The sequence below is a fragment of the Phocoena phocoena genome, chromosome 17, assembly GCF_963924675.1.
Source record: "Phocoena phocoena chromosome 17, mPhoPho1.1, whole genome shotgun sequence".
Classification (NCBI taxonomy): Eukaryota; Metazoa; Chordata; class Mammalia; order Artiodactyla; family Phocoenidae; genus Phocoena; species Phocoena phocoena.
Genome location: NC_089235.1, coordinates 48,881,169 through 48,907,879, shown reverse-complemented (window position 1 = coordinate 48,907,879; position 26,711 = coordinate 48,881,169). Strand labels below are relative to the sequence as shown.

At 35.2% G+C, this 26,711-nt stretch overlaps 1 protein-coding gene across 2 annotated transcripts in view; it reads left to right on the top strand.

The window, feature by feature from the left end:
• The window catches only part of LRP12 (LDL receptor related protein 12), an 83,953-nt gene extending 58,594 nt beyond the window's left edge, over positions 1–25,359 (top strand). Inside the window, exons 3-7 of one of the 2 annotated variants that reach the window (XM_065895193.1) lie at positions 5,476–5,611; positions 14,134–14,336; positions 15,839–16,943; positions 18,219–18,351; positions 22,570–25,359. In XM_065895193.1, coding sequence (XP_065751265.1) covers positions 5,476–5,611; positions 14,134–14,336; positions 15,839–16,943; positions 18,219–18,351; positions 22,570–23,436 — 2,444 coding nt within the window. In that variant the 3' untranslated portion in view covers positions 23,437–25,359. The remainder of the gene's footprint in view (positions 1–5,475; positions 5,612–14,133; positions 14,337–15,838; positions 16,944–18,218; positions 18,352–22,569) is intronic. The other variant, XM_065895194.1, reaches the window with a different exon arrangement.
• The last annotated feature ends 1,352 nt before the right edge of the window (positions 25,360–26,711 follow it).

The window sequence follows — 26,711 nt, the reverse complement described above, 5'->3', positions numbered from 1 at the left end:
TTATTTTTCATTCCAAATGTCCTGTACACTAGATTCACTACAAGTGAAATAACCTTTTGGGGACTAATCAGATAACCTAATCACTGCATTCTCCTGTGAAGAAGTCTCTATCCAAGTTGAAAGTTGCTACCTTTTTTGAATGAATGTTTAGGACCCTTTTAATTTGGGAGCTTCTGTTTCTGGAGTTATGGGAAATTTATTAAAAGTAGAGTTACATATCATCATCATCATCCAAAATACATGAGCATTTGTTTATATCAAAAGATACTGACTAAAGTAAATTAAATAGATTTTTTTTTGGTAGATATTTGTGTTCTGAGAACAAAAAGTTGATACCGGTTATTAAGAGATATATTAAGGAAGCAAAATGAACAAAGACTAAAATACAGTCATTCCTGCCATAATGCCACGTGTGTGTTCCTGGAAAATCTCACATTCTGCAAAAGTGAACACTAAACTTAACAGTGCTTATGAGAAAGGTAGTGTTGGTACAGATTGCTTCCAGCTGTATAACTTTTTAAGTATAGCCCTACCAGGTAAAATATCGATCCAGATGGCGGCACAGATATCTTCTGACGTTTACACCTAGACCCAGTCCATACTTTGCAACCATGTACTCTGGAGTTCATACTTCCTCCTTGAAGGTATTTGCTTCTAGTGGAGACCAGTTTAATCAAAACTAAAAACATATTTCGGAGATACCCTTCATCAATTAAGGTGTTTTGTTTTATTTTATTTTGATAGTGGGGAAAGGTGTTCACATCTCCGTCTATACTTGCAGGCTCCCAAGATAGCTTAATATAAAGAAAAGTCAAGTAATTCTTTAAACCAGTAAAAGTAACCACTTCTTGCAGTAAAGGAAGGTGCTTCTGTAGGGGTTTTCTCCTGCCCCTGGTTACTTCAAATCATTAATATGCTGGGAATAAGATCTTTCACAACTTTGCATTATACTGACAAGATTCCTCTATTTGCCAATTACATATAAACTAACTCTGTTGAAGAAATAACCAGACAGTAGCTATTGATAAAATAACTATGTGTAAACAATAGAGAAGATACAGCTAGAATAAATGGAGGTAAGAGAAGGTCAGGTTTGGTACATCCTAAATTGGAGTATAGTCAAAATCTAGAAAGATGAGGTTCAAACTAGCAGAACCAAATAAAAATTTTCTTTAGAGCAAAAAGAAATTCATTCCATAAAGCAACGTTTTGTGAGTATGTATCCCAACCCATGTCAGATAACCAGTTAATTGTGGTATAATTTCCCATTCTTTCAAGAGTGTAATGGTGCCCAGCACATATTAAATGAACAGTCACTGCCCTCTTTCCCATTTAGCCTGAACACTGCCTTAGCAATCATCTCAGTACCTCATTCCAGGCATTACTGCCAACCAATCTGATTTGGCATATCTTGTGACGTTATTTATTAACAACTTGCTGTAATCCAAGCGGTGTGCTAATTCCTTTACCAAAATAATTGTATTTAATTCTTGCAGCACTCTTTGTGGTAGGCAGTTTTTTGAGGAAGTGGATGCTTAAGTATTATCAAACTGATCGCGGGGCTTCCCTGGTGCCGCAGTGGTTGAGAGTCCCCCTGCCGATGCAGGGGACACGGGTTTGTGTCCCGGTCCGGGAGGGTCCTGCATGCCGCGGAGCGGCTAGCCCCGTAAGCCGTGGCCGCTGAGCCTGCGCGTCCGGAGCCTGTGCTCCACAACGGGAGAGGCCACAACAGTGAGAGGCCCGCGTACCGCAAAAAAACAAAAAAAAACTGATTGCAATAATAAGTCACCTCAAATCCTTTATGGAAAAGGGTATAATATGAAATGAATAATAGTATAAATATAACAAAATAAGAAAACAGTGAAATTACAGTTGATGGTAGATAGTTAAGCTGAAGTGTTGTTGTAAGTTGGGAATGGGAAATCATTATGAGATACTGAAATAATGGAGAAATAGAGGACTCAGAAAGCCAGTTGGAAGATTGGGGCAGATGTATAGGAGATAAAGCAAGCCTTGATTTAAGAGGTGGTGAAGGCAGCCTCAGGTTCTGACTTTGAGATTTCTAGTTTTAGCTGCTGTGAGCTTTATTTCTTGTGCTTAAAAAATCCTTGAGATTGCTTGTGGTATTCTTAAAGTAAGTTTCCTTTTTACTTGAAATAGGTGAAATGACTATTCCTTTTGCCAAATATGATGCCTAAGATAATAACCGTTCAGAATATAGAATAAAGAGAAGGATTTGAGAAACACACAGTTCTGATCACGTTGAATTTGAGGTTGGAATGTCCAGTGAGCCCTTGATTATGCAAAATCTCTGGGTTAAAGATTTTTCAACTCATGAACTATAGATCATAGTGGAAATGTAGGAGTGAATGAGATCTTCCATAGAGAGTAAGAAGAGTAGAAGGCTTGGGCATGAACCACGTACACCAGTACATCAGGAGCTCTCTGAAGAAGGATCTAGTGCTAGAGAACTAACACTGAATAGTCTGAGTTAGAAGAACCAGAAGAGTGATGTCAGCAAAGTCAAGGTAGTACAGTATCAAGAGGAAAAAATTCACTGTCAGGTGCTCTGGAGAGATCAGGTACCACTGGGAGTGAGGGTACATTTGATTTGGTGGTGAGCTCAGTGATGGCCTTTGCTTGCTAACACAGTTCTTAAGGGGTAAAGGTAAGAATTGGAAGTGTGATCTCAGTGGGTCAAAGAGAAAATGCAAAGTGATGAAATGTGAAAAAAATGTATCAGTGCATCCTGATAAGTATCAGAAATCTAGTGGAAATATGATGAGGGGGGCCATAATTTAGGGCTGAAATAGACCTTTGAGATATCCAAACAGCAACTCCTTATTTTAACACATGAGGAAACCAAGTCTTAAAAAGGTTTAGTCGTTTATTCTGTGGCAAAGCTAATAGTGGCAGATAGAACAGATGGCATCTAGGTCTCCTGATTCCAAATCTGCCAGTATATGTAGGCAAACTCTAAGCTCAAAAGGGAGGGAAATTTTTTTATGATTTTTAATGTTGATCACACTGAGCATTTGGATTTATTCTTTCTCATATATAAAAGGGAATAAGTTATGGTTCTGCTAGAGTATATTAATCTACATGCCCAGTGTATTAATATTGTACGTATAAAAATGTTGATAAAAAGCCATTGGCTGGATCTAAAACAAAATGCCAAACTCAGTCGTGTTGCAAAATTTAAGCAAAATATATATTCATAACCCATTAAGAGAAAATAATTTTGTTTTTGATTGGTGAGAATCATTAATATTTTTAAATAATGTTATAAAAGTACTAAGTGAATTAGAAATGTAAAATACTGAATCTTAAAATAACCACTCTTTTTTATGAGTGGTGTGTCTTATCCTTTGGCAATTGTGTGAAAATACTCACAACAGTATTTGTGAGCATCCATACCAGATCATAATTTCTTTAGTCTTTGGTATAAGAGCACCACCTATGGGTTTCTCAGATGTTTGGGGGAAAAAAAGTTAAGCAAAACATAATAAAATTATTTCTAGTTTTTCCCTATAATTAGTCTCTCCATCTCCATTTATTTAAAGGTTAAGAGTTGTTTGCTTTGTCATAGATTATTCCCACCCAGTTTTTGGATGTGTCTCACTGCTGTTAGATCAGCTAATAAGTATTTCAGTACTTATATGCCATTTACAGTGTTACACTTGTAAGTTAAACAGTTTAACTCAAAATTGTATTATTCTCTTTAATGTAAATGAATCTTTTAATGAAAATGAACAGTTTTTTACATCCTGGGGGAGAGATGATCATAGTTTTTGCCAGTTTATTTGTATGTTTGTATCTTCATGAACTTAAGAATTTGTTCAGTATGCTGCTACAAAATGCTTTGGCAAGAGGAGGTAAAGAAAGAAAAAAGGTCTTATAAATGATTTAGGCATCTTTTCATTAATTATTGTGATAATAACTCATTAGAACAAGGTTGGAAGCAAAACTCTGGCACTTCAGTGTTAATAAGCCCAAAATAGAATGACATTTGGATAAATTTAGTCTTTTTCTAAAGTATCAAATTACACTTTTTTGTAAGGGAAATTTTACTTTTAATGAAATTTAACAAAAAAAAATTGGAAGCTTTGTGTGTGGGCAATAAGATGTATGCTTAGGCTCTTGAAATGTTATATCCTTGTGTTTTATGCCATGAATCTCTGTGTTTGAAAAGTGATTAAAATCAAGATCCCTTTGGCGGTATACCCTAATTCCAGACTAGACACATTTTAGGCATGAGCCTGCAGAGGTTTAAAACCTCGATTGCATGTTTTTTTCAGGGAATGGGTTATTCTATAGAAATAAGTGTTGACTCTTTGAGCAGTATAGCTTGCTTTTATTTTGATCATTATGGATACAAACTTTGTAAAATTACTTTCTAGCATAATTACCCTAAGTTGAGCAGACTATAACCTCTGTTACACACACAGACACACACACACACACACACACACACACAATGGTCGTTTTGGCAGCTGCTCTCCCCACTTCTAATTTGCTCCTTCTAATCTGCTCTTACTTTAAAAATAAGCTAATCCAGTTTGTCAAAATTGTATCAGATAAGAGGTTCCAAGATTTTACATTTTCCTGAAGGTTTAAACATTCATTGCATTTTCTTGTAACCAGTGACTCTTTTACAAATTAAGGGAGAATAAATTGTCAGATTATCAGCTGAATTCTGGATTGGTAAAATGTGAACTGTGAGAGTTCAAGGTAATGAAAGGAGAATAATACAGGGAAAGTGTTGGTAGTAGTTTAAATTTATTCTCTGTTCTAGGATATTTAGATATCTAACCACATCATGCTACTTTAATCACTGACTATTTCAAGCCTTTATTTTTAAAATAATTTAGGAATCATTTATGACCCTGTAATAAAGTTTCGAAGTATTCATGGAATGAATTAAAGAACTGCTTTGAAGTAATTTTGAAGTAATGTTTTGCTGCCTTTATCCAATCATCCACTAACTTCTTAACAACCCAGCATCTTACTGTTAATGTTTATATGTGCTTTCCTTTAATTATTTTGTTCAGAATACTATTTATCTGATTTTTTTTTAATTTAAAGTGTCCAAAAAGTAGTTCAGTAAAGTTGAACTTTAGCTGGTTTATAATAAAATAAATTTAAAAGTGAATTTTGAAAAAAGATAGATGGATCAGCTGATCTCCATGGCTAACGCTAGCAATTTAACAATTTTAATGTTATTCAAAGATCCAATTTGAAAATTTCCACACCTCCCTAAAACGTTGTATTTAATTAGAATAAGATACTTTGACTAAAAGGGAAGAAAATAAAATAATTTCATCAGAATAATAAAAGCTTTTTAAGGTCGGCAATACTATATTTTATTGTATATGATTTGATGTCTGAAGTTTTCTTTTTAAATAAATACTGATTTACTTAATGCTTTGTTTTAAAGTATAATAATTAGCTAAGATTGCTTTGACTATCTTCCAGCTTGTGGAGAAACTCCAGAACAAATTCAAGTACCAAGTGGTATAATCACGAGCCCAGGCTGGCCTTCTGAATATCCTGCCAAAATCAACTGTAGCTGGTTCATAAGGGCAAACCCAGGGGAAATTATTACTATAAGGTAATTCAGATACCTTCCTGTATTATTGTATGATATTTTATTACAAAGTATAAATTCATTTTCCAAGTATCATTGCTCAACATGCAGTAATATAAAAAGATGATTTTTCAGAAAATATAGTAAATTATATTTATCAGTACCATCTTGAGGGTAGGAATAGCAACCCGTTCTTCCTCTTTTATTAGGGCATGTGTTTTGAATATTTTCTAATGGCGGTAATGAATTTGCACTGAGCCATCCGTATTCTTCTAGGCAATTTTTTAACAAAAGGTACACATTTGCAAAACAGCTTATTAGGATCAACAGTGTAATCTTTGGCCATGAGACAAATAAACAGGACTCAGTAATCCACTTGGAGATCTAATCCATAATCTTGGTCTTGTTAGTAGAGTCCTCTACCATAAGGAGTTAAAACATGATTGTAGGCTACGTCCGTGTATAAAACTTGAAATAAGCTGATGATGGATAAATACTGTGTCTAAAAAAATCTCTTTCTTTCATAGCACTGAGACAATAGAACATTTGTTAAGAATACAAAATGAAAGATACTTCTAGGGGAAATAACCATAAGTTTAAGATCCTAAGAATAAGTATGATATAAATCAGGAAAATTAAGATTATTTTACAGACATTTAAAATTGCGGAGAAAAACTGTGGGAGTAAGATGTTAAGGAGGAAACATTCAGTGGAACTAGATATTGCTTGCTTAAGGAAATTATATCAAAGCTGTTAGGAAAAAAAAAAAAATTGCCTGAAGGGGAGGAAAAAAAATAGTGTACCTAAACAAAGAACCATGACACAGTTAAGAATGCCATTCCTGTCATAGACAGTGCAAAGGCATCTTTGACATTCTTTCATTAATTACATTTTTATAGGTAAGGATCATGGAATTTTAGATTTGGAAGAGACCTTGCAGATCATAGACATATCCCTTAATTTTACAATTTTTTACAAATGAGATTGTAAATTTAGCCTATTTTTGAATCTTTCCATGCTCCTTTTTTATATTCATTAACTAATGAGAAAACCAGTCTCTTGAGGAACACAACTGTAGTCTATCCCGTTTTTTCTGTGGCAGCCGTAAAACAGGGACATATGGTATGTTTTTCTTTGGTTCCTCTCTGCCCCAGGCCACATCTTTTGGAACACTGGAGCTGAGCTTCTGTGGAAGCTGTAACACTCCTCTGTGAGAAGTATGAGCCCTTGCTTGATGGATTGGTAGGATGTACCATTAAGGTTATCCTTCTGCAGCAGTACCAGTGTTGGAATCTGAACAATATGCCTATTTTCTGTTACTTATAACATGACTAAGTACAAATGTGTTTACAAAGTAATATTTTACCATAGGGATTCCAAATATTTTTTAAACATAAAACTAGACTTTTTGGAGATTTTTTTTCTTTTAACCTAAAAATCCAACCCCAAATTAAATTTGCAGCCTACCAGCTCAGTTATGTAAAACTTGGAAATTCTTGCCAGCACAAAGGAGGTGACATGGAATCCTGCCATCTGGTTCTGATCATGTGTTGGATCCTTGAGATTTCACAAAGCTACGCTAAAAACCAAGCAAAATAGTGAAATGCAGAACAATATTGGAGGTGAGCTCCACATCTAAGGGAAGATTTCCTAAATTCTGGATGGAGTTAACAAATTTGGATTTACACAGCTAGCCTCATAAAATCAGAAAGTAATTTTAGTAATCGTCCTAGTTCTTATTGAAACTATTAACATGGTAATACCAAACTTTAAAAAGATGACACACCCACATAATACACAAAGAAAGTCAGGTTTCACTTGTGAACATTGGTGTAATATCTTAAATATATTGTTCAAAAGAAATTTATACCATAATCAAATACAGCTCATTTAGACACACAATTGAGTCAATATTAGGAAATATTAATTTACCATATTAACAAGTCACAGAAAAGGTATATGATTACCTAGACTAGACAGATGTTTTAAAGCTTTTTGGTAAAAACAAAATCAACATTCATTCCTGAGTTTAAAATAATTAAAATCTAGACAAAAGAGAGAAACTAAAATTACCGACTATGAACAAACAATATTTAGACCTCTCTGTATAAAACTGGTTAAAGATGGTGATATATAAACATTTTTATCCCTTCCCTTTAAATCTTCCCAAATCCACAAAGGCCACCTTATCCACAGGAGGTAGAGGATTGGATTCTGGTTCCCTGCTTGAAGCCAAGGAGTAGGGTCAGGATATTTTGCTCAAGAAAGGAGGCTGAAAAAAACTTCTACTAACCACTGCTTGAACTTTCATGGGGCTGAGAGCTTAGAAAGGTAGGAGACATACCATAATAAATAGGAATTTAACTAAGTCCCCACTGACTCTGTGACCGGGTCTATACTACTACTCTGAACCACCATCCTAGGACTGGTTTTGGGATGGAGACCTAAGTGGAGGTAGCTACAAAACATGCCGTGGGGGAACGTAGGAGAAGATAAAATTTTAAAAACAAAATAAAAACAGCACCAAAACTCTTTGACAAAAGTGTGCAACCCAAATTTCTAGAATGTTGAAAAACTTTAATACTAACCAAAACAGCCAACAAAATCAAGTTGGAACAGGTTTACTACAGATGTTGTACACTTTAATATATTAGGTTTTTTTTTCTTAACGTTTTTTATGCCACGAACACTTTGGTAGTTTGGTGAAACCTATAGATCCTTTCTCAGAATGTTTTCAAATTTATAAAACAAAACACATAGCATTACAAAGGGAACCAATTATTCCTGAAATATAGCTATCAGGTATTTTTACAAATTTATAATATGATAGTACATATATGCTTATTTATTAACGTATTAGTGAGCAAGCCATGCTTTTAACAATTACTATAATTTCAAAGTGGTTTTGAGTGTAAATAGTTATTCTAGATCTCTATTAAAACTGAAATATAAGATGAAATTATCTGTGATTTCTATTGGTGACAGTGTGAGAGGTACTATAAAAACTATTCATGGGACTTCCCTGGTGGTGCAGTGGTAAGAACCCGCCTGCCAATGCAGGGGACACGGGTTCGATCCCTGGTCCAGGAAGATCCCACATGCTGCGGAGGAACTAAGCCCGTGCGCCACAACTACTGAGCCTGCGCTCTAGAGCCTGAGAGCCACAACTACTGAGCCCATGTGCCACAACTACTGAAGCCCGCATGCCTAGAGCCCATTTTCTGCAACAAGAAGTCACCGCAATAAGAAGCCCACGCACCACAATGAAGGGTAGCCCCCCTCACCGCAAGTAGAGAAAGCCCACATGCAGCAACAAAAACACAACGCAGCCAAAAATAAATAAATTTATTTTAAAAAAGAAAAACTATTCATGGTTTGTTGTACATATTCATAAGTGAAGGAAATGTTAAATTTCAGTTACAGATGGGTGAAAATAAAGTTGTAAATTTTTCTACTGAATTTGAGAATTTGAAAGAATAGAAACACTGAATACTCTTACTTAGACTTTATTAAACCAAAGCAGAGGGAAAGAAACTTTTAAAAAAAACCTTCAAAAACCTAGTAATACAGAAGAATACAGGAAAGGAGGAAAATGAGAACCCCACTCCCCACCCCAAAGACAAAAGCTATTCAATCAAAAAAACTCACTTAACCTTTAAAAGATAGACTATCCAATCAGGTTTATTGGTTGGTTGATTGATATGATTCCTCTCCAATGGGCTTAATAAGAACATACCTAAAACAGCACCAACAGAAAGTCTAAAACATGAGGATAGGAGGGCTTCCCTGGCGGCGCAGTGGTTGCGAGTCCGCCTGCCGATGCAGGGGACACGGGTTCATGACCCGGTCCGGGAGGATCCCACATGCCGCGGAGCGGCTGGGCCCGTGAGCCATGGCCGCTGAGCCTGCGCTTCCGGAGCCTGTGCTCTGCAACGGGAGAGGTCACAACAGTGAGAGGCCCGCATACCGCAAAAAAAAAAAAAATGAGGATAGGAAAAGATAAGCTATGGAAGTACAGATCAGGAGAGAGCTAGTGCAGGAAGGTTAACATCAGTTGTAATTAACCTTAAGACACAAAGTATTAGTAACAAATGGAATAATCCACTAGGAAGATAAAATCCTGGTTCAACATTGTGTACCTAATAACACAGCATAAAACATAAGCAAAGCAGACTGTGGGGGGAGTTACCAAGTTTGACCAGGTTTGACTAGTGCACAATTCAGTGGAAGTTTCTAAACATATGTTTTAATCTGAAGTTAATACATTAAACAGGAAAACAGTTAGTAAAAATGGAGAAGATTTGATAAAACTAACAAGCTTGATTCAGCAACGCATGTATTACATAGGTGTGTAATGTTTATACCTATTTCAGTGAATAGAGAATGCACATTTCTTTCAAAGACATATGTGACGTTTATTTAAAAATTGATTATGTATTAACTAAAGGAATTCTGAATGTATTTCCAGACTTTACATCATTCAGATTTCCTCTGATCATAATGCAGTTAAATTAGAAACCAACAATTTAAAAAACCCCATATGTTCAGAAACGTATTCCTAAGTAACTTCTGCATTAAAGATGGAAATCACAATGAAACTCAAAATATTTTTAAATAGCCATAATGAAAGTATTAGATATTAAAACTGTTGGAATACATTGAAAGAGTACTTAGAAAATTTTACAGCTTTAATGCATTGATTTAAAAATTAGTAAGATGGAAAATAAATAAGCTCAGCATTTTCTCAAGAGTTTAGAAGAAAAACTACAGGGTAAATCTTTAGTAGAAAAAATAAAGTTAAGATCAGAAAATAATTAAATAGAAAAAATAACCAAAAACTGGTTTTCTGAAAGAGTGAGGAAAATAGACAAAGACAGATCTCAAGGCAAGAGTGAAGAAAAAAGAGGAAAGGTACAAATAAAATTTTTTTTTAAAAAGTGTCTATAGTTATAAATACAATAATAGAGACTTTAGAAGTCATAAAGGAATATCATGAATGGTTTATACTGATACTTTTATACAATTAGAAGAAATGAATCATTTTCTACGTGTGTTACCAAAATTGATTCAAGAAGAATTAGAAAACTAATGAATGCAATAGCTATTAAAGAAATTAAATCAACACTCAAAATAAGATTCTACACCCAGATAGTTTTGCAGGCAAGTTTTGCCAAATGAATAGAGAAGCAATTTCCTTAACCTGATAAGTTATCTGTTTAAAAAATTTAAAAATCAAACTTAATATTGAAGTTAATTTTAGCACTAAGGACCAAGACAAGGATACATGCTTTCACTGCTTGTACTTGAACCTCAGTCAATACAACGTTCCAACAAATAAGAGGTTAGTGGTATAAAAAAATGAAAAGGAAGAGGTGAAACTTTCCTTATTTGCCAATACTACACTTACCTACATAGAAAATCCAAACAAATTTAAAGACCACAGATATGAAAATTTAACCAGTTGTATGAAAGTACTATGTAAAGCTTTGCAATGATAAATTTTACTTTCAAGATAAAATGATAATTTCTAAGAAAACTTAAATTATCAAAACTGACTTAACGAGTTTAGGAAAGCTGATTAAACCAAAAAGCATGAAGAAATTGAAAATCTCTACCCTAAATCATCCGTACTCTGAAGAGGCGCAAGGCACAGGTTTGTAAACAGTGTTTTTGCTACATAAACTATTCTGAAGCATAAAGAAAGAAAAACTGAAAACTACTTCCACTTGTAAATGTATTTTAAACATCCTAAATGAATATTAGCAAACCAAACCCCTAGTAGTGTATATGTGAAGAGGTATTTATTTCTTTTGTTCTGGATCAGGTCCCTGATTTCATGAATCTTAGTTGATTAAAAGTTGGGAGTTCCCTGGTGGCCTGGTGGTTAGGATTCTGGGCTTTCACTGGCATGGCCCTGTTTCAGTCCCTGGTCGGGGAACTGTGATCCCACAAAGCCAAAAGGTGCAGCAAAAGAAAAAAAAAAAAAAGTTTATTAAAGGACACTCTGATTACTTCCATATTTTGGCTATTGTAAATAATGCTGCAATGAAATTTGGGGTGCATGTATCTTTTCTAATTAGTGGTTTTTTTCTTCCAGTAAATAGCTAGGAGTGGAATTGCTGGATCCTATGGTAGTTCTATTCTTAATTTTTTGAGGAATCTCCATACTGTTTTCCATAGTGGCTACACCGGTTTTTGTCTCCACCAACAGTGCACAAAGGTTCCCTTTTCTCCACATCCTTGCCAACATGGCTTTGACAATAACCATTCTGACAGATTGTAAGGTGATGTCTCATTGTGGTTTTGAGTTGAATTTCCCTGATGATTAGCAATGCTGAGCATCTCTTCATGTGCCTATTGGCATCTGTGTGTCTTCTTTGGAAAAATGTTAGATCCTCTGTGCATGTTTTAATTGGGATGTTTGTTTTTTTGATATTGAATTGTATGAGTTCTTTATATATTTTGGATTATTAACCCCTTATTGGACATATCATTTGCAAATACATTCTCCCATTCAGCACAGCCACTATGGAAAACAGTATGCAAGTTCCTCAAAAAATTAAAAATAGAATTACCAGACGATCCAGCAGTTCCACTCTTCATATCCAAAGAAAATTTTAAAAAATAATTTGAAAAGATATATGCATCCCAGTGTTCATAGCAGCATTACGTATAGTAGCCAAGACATGAAAGCAACCTAAGTATCCATCAACAGATAAGTGGGTGAAGAAGCTGTGATATAATGTAATATTTCTCAGCTATAAAAGAGTGAAATTTTGCCATTTGCAACAACATGGAGGGACCTACACGTTATTACGCTTAGTGAAATAAGTCAGACAGAGAAAGGCAAATACTGTATGTTTTCAGTTTATATGGAATCTGAAAAATAAAATACATTAACGAATATAACAAAACAGAAACAGACTCACAGATACAGAGATCAAGGAGAGGGACAAGATAGCTGAGGGGTATTAAGAGGTACAGACTACTATGTATAAAATAAATGAGTTACAAGGATGTAATATGCAGCACAGGGGAATATAGCCACTATGTAATAATAACTTTATATGGTGTGTAAGCTGTAAAAATATCGAATCACTGTGTTGTACACCTGAAACTAATATAATACTGTAAGTCAGCTATACTTCAAAAAAAAACTCCTCAGTAAAAGATACCATTAAGAAAGACTGACAGCACCAACTGTTGGAGAGAATGAGGGTTTGAGTGGATCTACATATATCTTGCGTAACATACATGCCCCAGATAGATACATGTTTATACTATATGAAGAGCTCTTAAATAAGAACAAATTGTAAGGTGTGAAGGATATAACAAGGTGATTCACGGAAACAGAAATAGCTAATAAACATAGGAAAAAGTGTTTCAATTTCAGTAAATAAGGAAATGCAAACTAGAACAATGGTAAATCTATTTTATCCACCTAACTGGCAACAAATCTTTAGAAATAAAATGTTTCATTTTGCCAGAGTTGTGGGGTATAAGGTGCTTTTTCATACACACTTGGTGGAATTGTGAGTTGGTATAAACATTTTTCTCAGTGTTGCCATCAAATTTAAAGTGGAATTGTGTCTTTTGACCTAGCAATTCTACTTGTAGAAAAATTTGTCCTAGAGAAATACTTACTCATGTGTGTGTGGAGAGAACACGTATAAGGATTCCAGCCTTGTTCATAATAGTGAAAAACTGGAAGCAGTCAAATTGTCAGCCTTTGTTATAGTTACTCAGAATATTTAAAGAGGAAATATCCTGGTATAATAATCCTTGGATAATTAACTTTATCATCACTTGGCTTAAGGCAGGAATCTCACTTTTCGGTGAGACATGTTAGTAGAAAATGCTATTTTGTTTTTTCTTTTTTCATAGCAGTGGCTAATTTTGTGTGTGGTCCTTATTTGACTTTTCTGCCCTTTATTCATGCCCGTATTTTATGAACTACAAGCTAACGTTTGGTTATAAACCAGTTATGAAGAAAAGTATTCCCAAACTCAGGGACTTTTCACTGAAGAAGTTTTTTGTTTGTTCATTTTTAACTTTTTTACTTGGCTCAGGTTTGTGCTATTTGCTCTCCTGAAATGTGAGCTATAAACTCATTAAGCAAGCAGATGAACCAGTCTAATCTAGAGAAGGCAGACTTCCTCTGTGTCCTTCAGTTCATCGAATTCTGGAGTAGTTCAAACAGAGAACAATTTAGGGTGCTAAGAATTAGAAGTGGTCCTTCCTAAACACACACAGGGAGAAGAAAAAGAAAAAAGGTGCCAACTGTCTCCTGTTTTTTAGCGTTATTTTGGAATTTCATGTTACTTATGAAGAAGTATTGTTCTGGAACCTGGGAAAGAGATATAAATGTTAGGAACACAGAAGCAGTATTATTATTTGCTGATGATATAGTCGTGGGCCTAGAAGATCCAGGAGAATCAGTGAATATATGGAGGCTTGTAATAAAGTCCTCAGTTACTTTGTATTATTAATGAAATTTTTCCCCAAAATTTCCTTTTCAGTAGCCTTTTCTGACTTTTTATTTGTAGTTTTCAGGATTTTGATATTCAGGGGTCCAGAAGATGCAGTTTGGACTGGTTGACGATAGAAACATACAAGAATATCGAAAGCTACAGAGCCTGTGGTTCTACAATCCCACCACCATATATTTCTTCACAAGACCACGTCTGGATCAGGTTCCATTCCGATGACAGTATCTCTAGGAAGGGTTTCAGACTGGCATACTTTTCAGGTGTGTTTTTAAATAAGAAGAAAGATATGGAACAGAATTCTATAGTATTTACTGCTCAGTCACTTCGGGACTTGCCTTCTAAAAAATGTCCATTTAATTGTGACTCAATCCTCAAGGCAGCTGAGATTGAGGAATTAGAGGCTAAAGGTTCAGGTACCATAGATCCGGGTCTCCAAAAGGCATTTTGTATAATCCTAATAAAATGATTAATTTTACAAACTAAGGTCAGTTTTCTTTTTAAATATTTTGAATACGTTTATTTTAAAAGGAACTTTTCCCCCTCAAGTGTTTACCAGTATCCTGCAAGTTACTTCAGAATGTATTTTTGTGTGTGTGCATTACCCTTGTCTTTACACCTTCAAAGAAAAGACATAATCAATTTCACTTTTGTAGTTTGTAGTATCAGAAGTCTTCTTTTGCTAGTTCTTAAACTTTATCCAAAAAGAGTGAGCAGATCATACAAATATGAAGAACTCAGAACATTAGAGTTATGTAAATTTTTGCTGAAAATCATTTTACATTTTCTGAAATGACATGGTCTCCTTTAGCAACATATGCTGCTTTTTCTCTTTTTTATTTAAAGCACAGTCTTTGTAATATTTACTTAGGTTCTGAAGCACATTTTCTGTCACCCATTTGCCAGTAAATAAAAGTTGTTAATGGAGAGGTAAGCATTGGCCGACATCATCAGTGTGGACTGTAGGAATCTAATGTTTGGTTTTCTTTCCCTACGTCATTGTTACATATTTAAGATAGTCCACTAAGATAATCAGAATTCTATAAACATTTCCATTCTTTTCTCTCTTCTTCCCCCTACTGTTTTGTTGAGTAAATGTATACCTTTAGCTCAGATTCATAAAATATTTTGCAGTTGTATTAAAACAGTTATAAAATGGAAGTACCATGTTGTGGTTACATGAAATGTTAGAAATAGAATAAAGTTAACTTATGATAATCTTAGCAAAAATTTGAGTCTAAATAATGGGCTTGCAAAATATGCTATGATACACATAGCAAAATATTGTGTGTATGTGTTTGTATATATATATATATAATATATATATATAAACAACTCAAAAAGAATACTAAAACTGGATTTGAAAAGGTGATTATTATAGAGGAGTTTTTCTTCATTGCAAAATGTTTATACAATAATTTGAAATTCTTAGGCAATACATCCTACTGACTTACGTATCTTACATCACTTTACTAAATGTTCTGCAGTAAAATAGCTTCTGCAAAAACAGGATTGGTCTTTTCTCTTTAGATCAGCTGTAGAGATCTTCATGGAACAAATCATAAGTGGTTAATAAATAGTTGAGTAATCAGTAAGCCAATATTAATTTGCCATTAGAGTTTAACCTATTTTTTGATCAAGCCCAACTATCATTTGGGCTAATCAACATTTACGATAAAAATGCCACTTGTTGTTATATACCCTTTAAAGAGTATGTTTTTTTCCTCCTTATCTCTCCATCTCCCTCCTCGCAATGTCCTCCCAGGGAAATCTGAGGAACCAAACTGTGCTTGTGACCAGTTCCGTTGTGGTAATGGAAAGTGTATACCAGCAGCCTGGAAATGCAATAACATGGACGAATGTGGAGATAGTTCTGATGAAGAGATCTGTGCCAAAGAAGTGAATCCTCCAACATCTGCCTCTTTCCAACCCTGTGCTTACAACCAGTTCCAGTGTCTATCTCGGTTTACCAAAGTTTACACTTGCCTCCCCGAATCTTTAAAATGTGATGGGAACATTGACTGCCTTGACCTTGGAGATGAGATAGACTGTGATGTGCCAACCTGTGGGCAGTGGTTAAAATATTTTTATGGTACTTTTAATTCTCCCAATTATCCAGACTTTTATCCTCCCGGAAGCAATTGCACCTGGCTAATAGACACTGGTGATCATCGTAAAGTCATCTTACGCTTCACTGACTTTAAACTTGATGGTACTGGTTATGGTGATTATGTCAAAATATACGATGGATTAGAGGAGAATCCACACAAGCTTTTGCGTGTGTTAACTGCTTTTGATTCTCATGCGCCTCTCACTGTCGTGTCTTCTTCTGGACAGATAAGGGTACATTTCTGTGCCGATAAAGTCAACGCTGCCAGGGGATTTAATGCTACTTACCAAGTAGACGGCTTCTGTTTGCCATGGGAAATACCCTGCGGAGGGAACTGGGGGTGTTATATGGAGCAGCAGCGCTGTGATGGGTATTGGCATTGCCCAAACGGAAGGGATGAAATCAATTGTACCATGTGCCAAAAGGAAGAGTTCCCATGTTCCCGGAACGGCGTCTGTTACCCTCGTTCTGATCGCTGCAACTACCAGAATCATTGCCCAAATGGCTCCGATGAAAAAAACTGCTTTTTTTGCCAGCCAGGAAATTTTCATTGCAAAAACAATCGTTGTGTGTTTGAAAGCTGGGTGTGTGACTCTCAGGACGACTGTGGTGATGGCAGCGATGAGGAGAATTGCCCGGTAATCGTGCCTACCCGAGTCATAACTGCAGCCGTCATAGGGAGCCTTATCTGTGGCCTGTTACTGGTCATTGCCTTGGGATGTACTTGTAAGCTCTATTCTCTGAGAATGTTTGAACGAAGGTCAGTATCAAGACAAAACTATATTGCTTATGCCCTCTACAGTAAAAGCATGGCCCAAATATTTACAACACATTTCTTAATGAGATTAGCAATATATTTTTGTTATATTGTTGAGAAATAAATACCTCTTATGATTTATAAAATGACTGTGAAAAGCCTGTGACTCAAAAGCCTAATAAGAACATTAAAAAACAAATAAATACTAAGAGTTATGAGGTGAAAAAAGCCAATCTGTGTTTATCAGTTCCTGTTTTCAGGTTAATCTGTCTTACAGGAATATTGCAAGCTGTAATTCTCGGTTGTTGCTCTTTAACCTCGGTTTTTATAAATATTAATTCAACAATTCCAGGTAATTTGAGAACCTTCTATGTTGAAAGCATTATACAGGTGAATAGAGAAATGAGTAGGAGTAATCTCATGGGCAATTTACAGTTAGAAGGAATTGGTGGGTAGAATTAGATGGCAAAAAATATAAATGTTGTAAGAGCTATAAAATAAAGTGGTATAAAAGTCGAAGGATCTCAGTTAAGTAAGAAGTAGTTCAGTGTTAAAGAGTGGCCTTCAGGGAGAGCTGTCTTTCGTGTGGTAGAGGAGAGACTGGACCTGGGAGAAGTTGATGGCAGAGAGGCCTTCTAGAAAGCTCCTGTGGAGACCATGACCGTCAGTCCCAGGAGAATTACAAATGATAGATACAACAAAGAAGTCACATACCAGACAGCTAAGAATAGATGCACAGTATCACAATAACCAAGTGCATCTTATCTTTGGTTCAGTATAAATGGCCAGGAAATGTTTTACTACATTGCAGCATAAGAGTACAATGAAGACCAGAGGCCTTGAGTTTAAGAACAAGTTATTCCAGACAGGGTTTTGGTGACTCATTTCACTCTTTTCCTTATCTGAAAAGTAAATGTGTTGGACTTGCTGAACAAAGTGTCTTCTAAGAATTTTCAAATACTTTCACCTAAAGTCTCAAGCCCCTATGTTCTTAGGGGTTTAAAGATCTAGTACTTTTATCTTTTATGGGGATATCTAACTTATTAAAACTTAGTGGTCCAGGCGCCTAGTGTAAAACCGCATGAGGCTAAACTGTCTGCTTCATCTTTGTGTCCTCAGTGTAGGTAGTACAGATACTCATCATGTTGGCTAAGTAAGCTTTATACAAATGAACAAGTATATTAAAATTCAGATTGTTTTAATTGTTGATAATTTTAAAATTACTGTTTTGGCTTGCCGTTTTCTTTAACCCTTTTCATCCCCCTGTTTCTCTCAAAGATCATTTGAAACACAGTTGTCCAGAGTGGAAGCAGAATTGTTAAGAAGAGAAGCTCCTCCCTCTTATGGACAACTGATTGCTCAGGGTTTAATTCCACCAGTTGAAGATTTTCCTGTTTGTCCACCTAACCAAGTAGGTTACAATTTATTATTTCTCTTTCCGTACCTCTTAAAATGAAATCTATACTTATATAATGGTAAAGTATCCTTGACTGGGTCAGAATTTTTGCAGTCACATTAAGAATTAAATATATGGAGGATTTGAAATTATACAGTTGACCCCTGAACAACGAGGGGGCTAGGGACACCCACCCTCTGTGCAGGTGAAAATTCACATGTAACTTTATAGTCTGGGGCTCAACATCCATAAATTCAACCAACCATGTATCATGTAGTACTATAGAATTTGCTATTGAAAAAAATCCACATATAAGTGGTCCCGTGCATTTCAAGCCCATGTTGTTCAAGGGTCAACTCTGATTGTTTCATTGTATTTTAACAAATTCAAAAGTATACTTTTCACTCTTTACTTCTGATTTGGTTAGGTGATTCTTAAGCATTTTACTGTTTAGGATAATTTAGTGTGTTAAAATTCAAAAGTAAAGTTTGACAACTTATTTTCTACTTGAACTATTTCAAGGGTTTAAAAAGAAATACTAAAGTTGATATGCTTAGTAATAGATTAGTAACATGCTAGATTAAAATAAAAGTTGTTGAAATTAAGTTAACATTTCTACCTGACTTGAGAGAAAACTTCACAGCTGGATTTTACGGTGCTTAAAAATTCATATCACTTTCTTTAAATAGTAACTCATTCTTTATTAATGTTTCTGAATTCTTTAAATTTTTGTGAGCAGTTTTTTACTTCAAGTGTACAGTAAAGTGATCCAGTTATACATATATATATATATTCTTTTTTAGATTCTTTTCCATAATAGATTATTATAAGATACCGAATATAGTTCCCTGCAATTTCTTTTTAAATTTCTTTTTCAGTGCTTACAGTTGTGCCAGGGTTCTTAAGGGCATTAAGGTTTCTACATTTAGAATGTAAATGTATCCGGAAACATTTCTAAAAATTGTTCCCAGTATCAGAATTAAGAAAAATTGATGAACATTGTTTTCCCAGTAATTTAATTCTGTTCAAGATGAAAGACCATTTCCTTTTTGGTAAATAGGTTTCCAATTACAGTCGGTCATCTTATTTGAGTCTTTTAGGAAATCTTTGTGAGAATTTGATGTAATTTGCTAAGTAAGTAATTCAGAACTTCCACTGGTTGGAATTTTGTGTGCAACATAGGAGAAACCTACATTGTGGTTTTTATGTATTGTTGTCCCTGCCATGGGGAAGGGTTCTTTTTAGGTAGGAATTCAGAGGATGGTTAATTCCATCCACCCACTCCACCATCTATCACCCCACCTCTGTACCCTGAGGCTACCTTCAAGAAGTTAGTCAACTGTGAAGTTAGAGGGAACATAGTCCACACAAGACAGCCCTTACTTCTAAAACCAATTTTAAGTTCAGGCGCTCCCAAACCATCCTCAGGTTTGATAATTCACTGGAAGGACTGAAAACTCATTGAAAGCTGTTTTACTTAATAGTATGCTCTGGTGTAACTATTATTGCAGGGAAAGGATCCAGATTAAATCAGCCAAAGGAAGAGACACGTAGGACAGGGTTTAGGAGGGTACCAAACATAACCCTTCCAATTGTCTTTTCCCCATTAAGTCAGGACAGTGTTATTCTCTCAACACGGGTGTGTGACAATATGCACAAAACATTGCCAACTAGGGAAGCTCACCCAAACTCGGTGTCCAGGGTTTTTATTGGAGCTCCATCACGTAGGCATGATTAATTGCACACGTGGCTGATCCCAGTCTCTAGCCTCTCCAGAGGTTGACTGATTCTGCTGAGTCAACACTCCCACGCTACATCACATTGGTGTGGCTCAGAGCCTCCGCCTAAAACGCAGTGCTACTCTCTGGCTGGCCCAAGTCTCCATGCAATGACACTCCTGTCAAAGATGACATTCCAACGTCTGAGGTCTCATCCTAGAAGTAAAGGGCAAAGGTCAGACCTCACTTTGGATAAGGTTTCAGTTCTTTACTACCTAGTACAGCATTTTTGTAGGGTTATAATTTACCCTTGTGAGGGAATTCTGCTTCAACAAAGTTTTAAAATAAAATATGTTTGTAAATGGGAAACTAGATTTTATTCAGTTAATGAGATTACACTCTTATGTTTGAAACTTTTGGTAATAAATTATCAAATTTCCTTATTTGTTTTTAAAAAGAAAAATAGGGCTTCCCTGGTGGCGCAGTGGTTGAGAGTCCGCCTTCCGATGCAGGGGACACGGGTTCGTGCCCCAGTCCAGAAAGATCCCACATGCCGCGGAGCTGCTGGGCCCGTGAGCCATGGCCGCTGAGCCTGCGCATCCGGAGCTTGTGCTCCGCAACGGGAGAGGCCACAACAGTGAGAGGCCCGCGTACCGCAAAAAAAAAAAAAAAGAAAGAAAAATAATCTTCTGATTACCAACTCATTCAAAATAGCAATCCTTTCTGAAGAATGCTTTTCTTCTGCTTCATAAACTGAAGAAGTATATAAAATTATTCCTAAAACAATCATGAGGTCCCCTTGTAGAATCTAATGTTAAATTGGCAATCATTTAATTAAACAGACTTTGAAGCCAGTAGAGAGCTTCATCTCACTGACAGACTGTACTGTTAAAGACGGCTTTGAAGTGTGCTGAAGGCATTGTGGGTGGCAGCTGCATAAGAGGGGAGGATATCTGAAGAGCCTTGTATTCATTTCTGGATTTAATGACAGTGCTCACACAAAGCCTTAGAACGTGAATGCCAAATGAGGAGGACCAAATCTATGGAGTTCAAAGGGATGTGAGCCACTTTTTTTTTTTTTTTTCAGTTAGTTTATAGTTACATTCCTAATTGGTGTAAAACCTTACTCATTCATATAGTAAATTTTATGTGCTGATATTCAGATTTCTTATTGACAGTCCGTTATTTACTAAGGCTAGACTATGAAATATTCCTGTGATAGTAGCTTCTTAGCTTTCTGTGAATTATATTCCAGGGATTGTGTTCAAAGGGTGTATATGGAAATCACAAATCTATATGGAAAACCTGAGACTAGCTGTACGGTATCAGCTTGGATTTACTTCAGTACCAGTCATAAACAGAGATGGAAAGCATATGTTATCACATCTTCTTATTCTCTTCCCTTCTTTTCTTCTGTGGGGGGAAAGGCAAGAGCCATTCATTTGGCAGAGGGAAACTGTATCACCGTTTGAAAGGGAGTATATCAATTCACCATTGTTTCTTGGAAATACTGTATTTTAAATACTAAATGCCAGATTGATGAAAGCTGTATTTGTTCCAAGTTTGATTACTCCTTTTTATAACCACTAGGTGGAGCTTAAAGACTGTTTTTGTAAATACTGTAGTGTTTTGTTTTGTTTTTTTAAATCCAATAGTCATTCCTAGAAAAAAGAAAATCCAGATGATTTTTCTTTCAGTTGGGCAATATGGTCACTTCCCATATGTACTAATTTAAAATCACCAATTTTCAAAGAATAAGGTTATAATTTATGTTTAACATGAAGCTGTAGAAAATAAGACTTAAATCTTTAAGATTGAGAAGGAACCCAGATGTCTCAGATGCCATTGAATAGTGCTATAAACAAATTAATTTCTTTGGCTTTTTGTTTCCTGTGCTGCATTACAAATACAGCAATTCCTTTGTTTATGACAATGTAAATAAATCCTCAATATCCACTCATTCAACAAACCCTTGAGAACCAACTGTGAGATATAATTTTTACATGTTTCGGAAGGTTTCAACCTTGTAGATCAAGTCTAACTTGTTCTGTGTTAAAACAAAAAAACAAACAAACAGCCTGGTTTTCACACTCCTTTAGGTCATTTGGAGAATTATTGTAGAGATTCTTCTATCCTCCTAGCTAAAGAAGTGTCAAATAATTTTATTTTCCATCTTTGGTGCATCTCTAGGATTGGATTACCATGTGAAGTTTTGAAACAAAATTGCAGTTGTAATTGGCATTAAACATCATTTTAAAGTTCATATATAAAATGAAGTATCAAGAAAATCTTAAACACAGTGAACAGTGATTCAAGTTATAGGTTAGATTCTGGACTGAGGTGAACCTGTATCGATGAGAGAATTTAATTCATCCTCCATAGACCGTAAAATGAGTAATAGAACTTTTATCCACAACACATGCTGAATAGAAAGGTGTTTTCCATCTTAATACCTTGTTGTTAGCTGTCTTAAGATCTTTTCTTTCTTTTTTTTTTTTTTTTTTTTTTTTTGCAGGCTTCTGTTTTGGAAAACCTGAGGCTAGCTGTACGGTCTCAGCTCGGATTTACTTCAATCAGACTTCCTATGGCAGGCAGATCCAGCAACATCTGGAATCGTATTTTTAATTTTGCAAGATCACGCCATTCAGGGTCATTGGCTCTGGTCTCAGCAGATGGGGATGAGGTTGCCCCTAGTCAGAGTACCAGCAGAGAACCTGAAAGAAATCATACTCACAGAAGTTTATTTTCTGTGGAATCTGACGACACAGACACAGAAAATGAGAGAAGAGATACGGTAGGAGCATCTGGCGGGGTTGCAGCTCCTTTGCCTCAAAAAGTCCCTCCCACGACAGCTGTAGAAGCAACAGTGGGAGCAAGTGGAAGTTCCTCCACTCAGAATACCCGAGGTGGTCACACAGAGACCGGACGGGATGTGACAAGCACGGAACCCCCAAGTGTGAGTCCGGCGCGTCACCAGCTCACGAGTGCGCTAAGTCGTATGACTCAGGGGCTACGTTGGGTACGTTTTACATTAGGGCGATCAAGCTCCGTAAGTCAGAACCAGAGCCCTTTGAGACAACTTGATAATGGGGTAAATGGAAGAGAAGAAGATGATGATGTCGAAATGCTAATTCCAGTTTCTGAAGGAGCTTCAGACTTTGATGTGAATGATTGCTCCAGACCTCTTCTTGATCTTGCCTCCGATCAAGGGCAAAGGTTCAGACAACCATATAGTGCAGAAGACCCTGGAGTAAGACTAAGTAATCGCGATGGCCCCTGTGAGCGCTGCGGCGTTGTCCACACTGCCCAGATACCAGACTCTTGCTTAGAAGCAACGCTGAAAAATGAAACAAGTGATGATGAAGCTTTGTTACTTTGTTAGGTACAAGAATCCCATCAGGGAGATTGGATACAAGTTGGAGCAATATCCATTCATTGTTTTGTAACTTTACAATTAAACTAGTTTTAATTTAAAAAGAGAAAAGATGCAGGGTGATTTCTTACTATCATATGTTAGCCTGCATGGTTAAATTAAACACGTGTAACTCTATAAACGTTAGAGTTTACTATTTTAGCAGCTAAAAATGCATTATGTATTCAGATTGTTCAGTAATGTTCTTCCATTTGTTTCTAATTGTTTTCATCCCGGTACTGTAGTTCGCAGTAGAGATATGGCTGCTGAAACACATTTGACTGTCAGCGTCTATCTATCCTATGTTAAAACGTTTCTTTATTCAAACTAATACCTTCTTTTAATTGAACCCTTTATGCTTTTGCCAATACATCTTGTAACTTAATATACTAGATGTTAAGGTTGTTAATATAAAAAGAGAAAAAGTCCTTATTCTCACCTGTTTTTATTTGTATAACATCTGTCTAAACATGATTAGATTTCATAATATGAGCTTGTCAAAGGGAAAAAAACCTTTGTCTAAAATTTTTTCTCTTATGTTCAACATGCAATGATGTGAAATTGAGATAGAGTTAGATAAATTAATGGCAAAAACAAAAAACTCTTTTATAAATTTTCTAATGTTGACTTTAATACTCTAATATGGTACAAACCAAATGGTAAAAAGCCCAAGTCATTTCTTTTTTTAGCTCTATTTAAGGACAGAATTAAGCGGATGAAGATATTCTACTATGCATTAAATCTTGAACTTTATAAAATATGTACAAAAATTGTACAAGATAAGTTCCAACTGGTAATGTCTTTCCCTGATACAGGGTTATGCTTGTATTGGACCCTAGGGATTTGCACTAAAATCATATCAAGGCCTCAGATGAGTTTAGTGCAGAAGCACTATCACTTTAAATACGATTATTTGCTATCATAATGACTATATGTTTCCATAGCTTACAGGGGGAGCGTGAGGGGGCATTTTTATTACAACTTGAGGTTGCTTTGCTGGGTTCATATTTATTTGTTGTATTTAAAAACTGCATTATAGTAAGAAAGTGATTTTTTCAATATATTTTATTCATAAGGGGAGGATCATGCTACATGTTGAAAAGCAAATTAAGGACTCATTCAGATCACCTCCCTTTTTTAAGTAAAGTGAATTGCAAAACCCCGCATATTTTTTTATTGCCAATTCCCATTTATTTATTCTCTAGCTGTCTGTTTTAGTAGCTTAATGTTTGAGTATGAAAAATGTATTTGTGTGTGATTATTGCTATTTATTAAATTTTAAATACTTTGCTGAATGTCATTTTAAAGCATGTTTGAGGTCTTGTGTATTTGTCGTGTTATGCTGTCAGGAAGAACTGACTGAAATGTTTTAATATGTATCAAAAATTAAAATGACTTCTTTTTTTTTGTATTGCCTTGAGGTACTTTTTAAATCAAAGTTTCTCTTTATTTTTGTTCATTTGGTGCATATACAGATTCAGGCCATGAAATATGCAGTGTGTCTAGAAGAAAAATTAAAGAGGGGATGTCTTTCTTAACTCCCTTATAGTAAAGTAGTAGCTTACACCAGTTCTCAAGGGTAAAGAAATCCCTAAGGACCTGGACATTATTTTGCCTTTGAAAAACCTGCCTTTTAGTTGATGTGTCTTATAAGAGTCAGTAACTCTATCAGTTCTCTTTTTATATTATTTTCAGATACATTTTAGACCCCTATACAATATTTCACTGGCAGAATTTGGGTTACCAAATTAACCTTGTTTAGCTCCTACTAATTATATACTATTATGTATAGGTTTTTTGTTTTTGTTTTCTGACATATATTTTAATTTCTTTGTTTAATTAACTAATACATCTTCTTGATTCAAATGGTAAAAAAATTAAGTCTCTCTCCTATCCCCGACAGCCATCTTCTAGTTCCCTTTCAAAGAAATAGGTACCAAGACCAAATTCTTGTATACCCTCCAGAAATACCATATAGATACATAAATGTATCTATATGTATAAATGCTATATGATATAATACAAATTGTAACATACTATGCATTCTTTTTCTGCACTTTTTTTCAAGGGAAAAAGTGTATCTGCTACTGGTTGAATGTTAAAAGTACAGTTGGGTATTTCTGTTATTTGACTTTTCACATTTAAAAATTTGATCTATCCTGAATTTAAGGCTCCAGTTTTTCTTCCTAGGTAACTACCTAGTTCCTGCAAGGCTGTTTATTAAATCTGTCCTTTCCTTGCTATTGGAAATGGCCCTTTTATCATATTGCAGATTTTCATATTATGTGGATATATTTCTGGACTCTAATTCCATTCTGTTCAATTGACTTGCCTTTCTTTTTTTGTACCAGTCCTACACTGTTTTAATAACAGTAATTTTTAAATGTTCAAATATTCTTGCTTATTTTTCCATTTGAACTTTAGAATCAACCCTTTGTGTTCCACAAAACAAATCCATTGTACATTTTTTTTTTTGGACAGTTTTACTTTTATAGGTCAACTTGGGGAAATTTGACATTATTATCATGTTAAAGCTTCTATCTAAACCATGGTGCCCTATCCAAAAATGGTTCCCAATTTGTTCAAGTCTTTTTTGTTGTTTCCTTCACAGATGTTTTGCATTTTACTTTACAGAGATCTTGTACATGTTTTTCAAGAGTTCTTAGAAATTTTATTATTTTTGTTACCATTATTAAGGAAGTCCTTTCTGTTTATAACTTAGTCTGATTTTAGTATATATGAAAGCTAATGACTTATTTATGTTAATTTTCTACCCAGCTACCAGACTCTCATTTTCTTATGGTATGTAATAGTACTTCAGTTAATTCTTTTGTGTTTTCCAGTTATACAGTCATGTCTTCCAATTTGCATACCTCTTTATGTCTTGATTGCATTGTCTAGTACTTCTAGAATAATGTTAAAATATATTGGCTATAATGAATTGGGTTGAGATCTATACATTTAATCACGTTAAGGAGTATCCATTGATCCCTATTTTAAAATAAATTAGTCAAGAATGCATGTTGGATTTTATCACATGCCTTTTCATTTTCTATGGAGATGATCATACAATTTTTCTCCTTTGGCCTTTTAATATATTTTGTCATTTTGAACCATCCTTGCGTTCCTGAAATAAACTCTACTTGACCATATGTATTATTCTTTTAATATATTTCCAGATTATGTTTCCTATTTTATTTAATATATTTGCATCTGTATTCATCAGTGCAGTTAGTCGTGTGTGT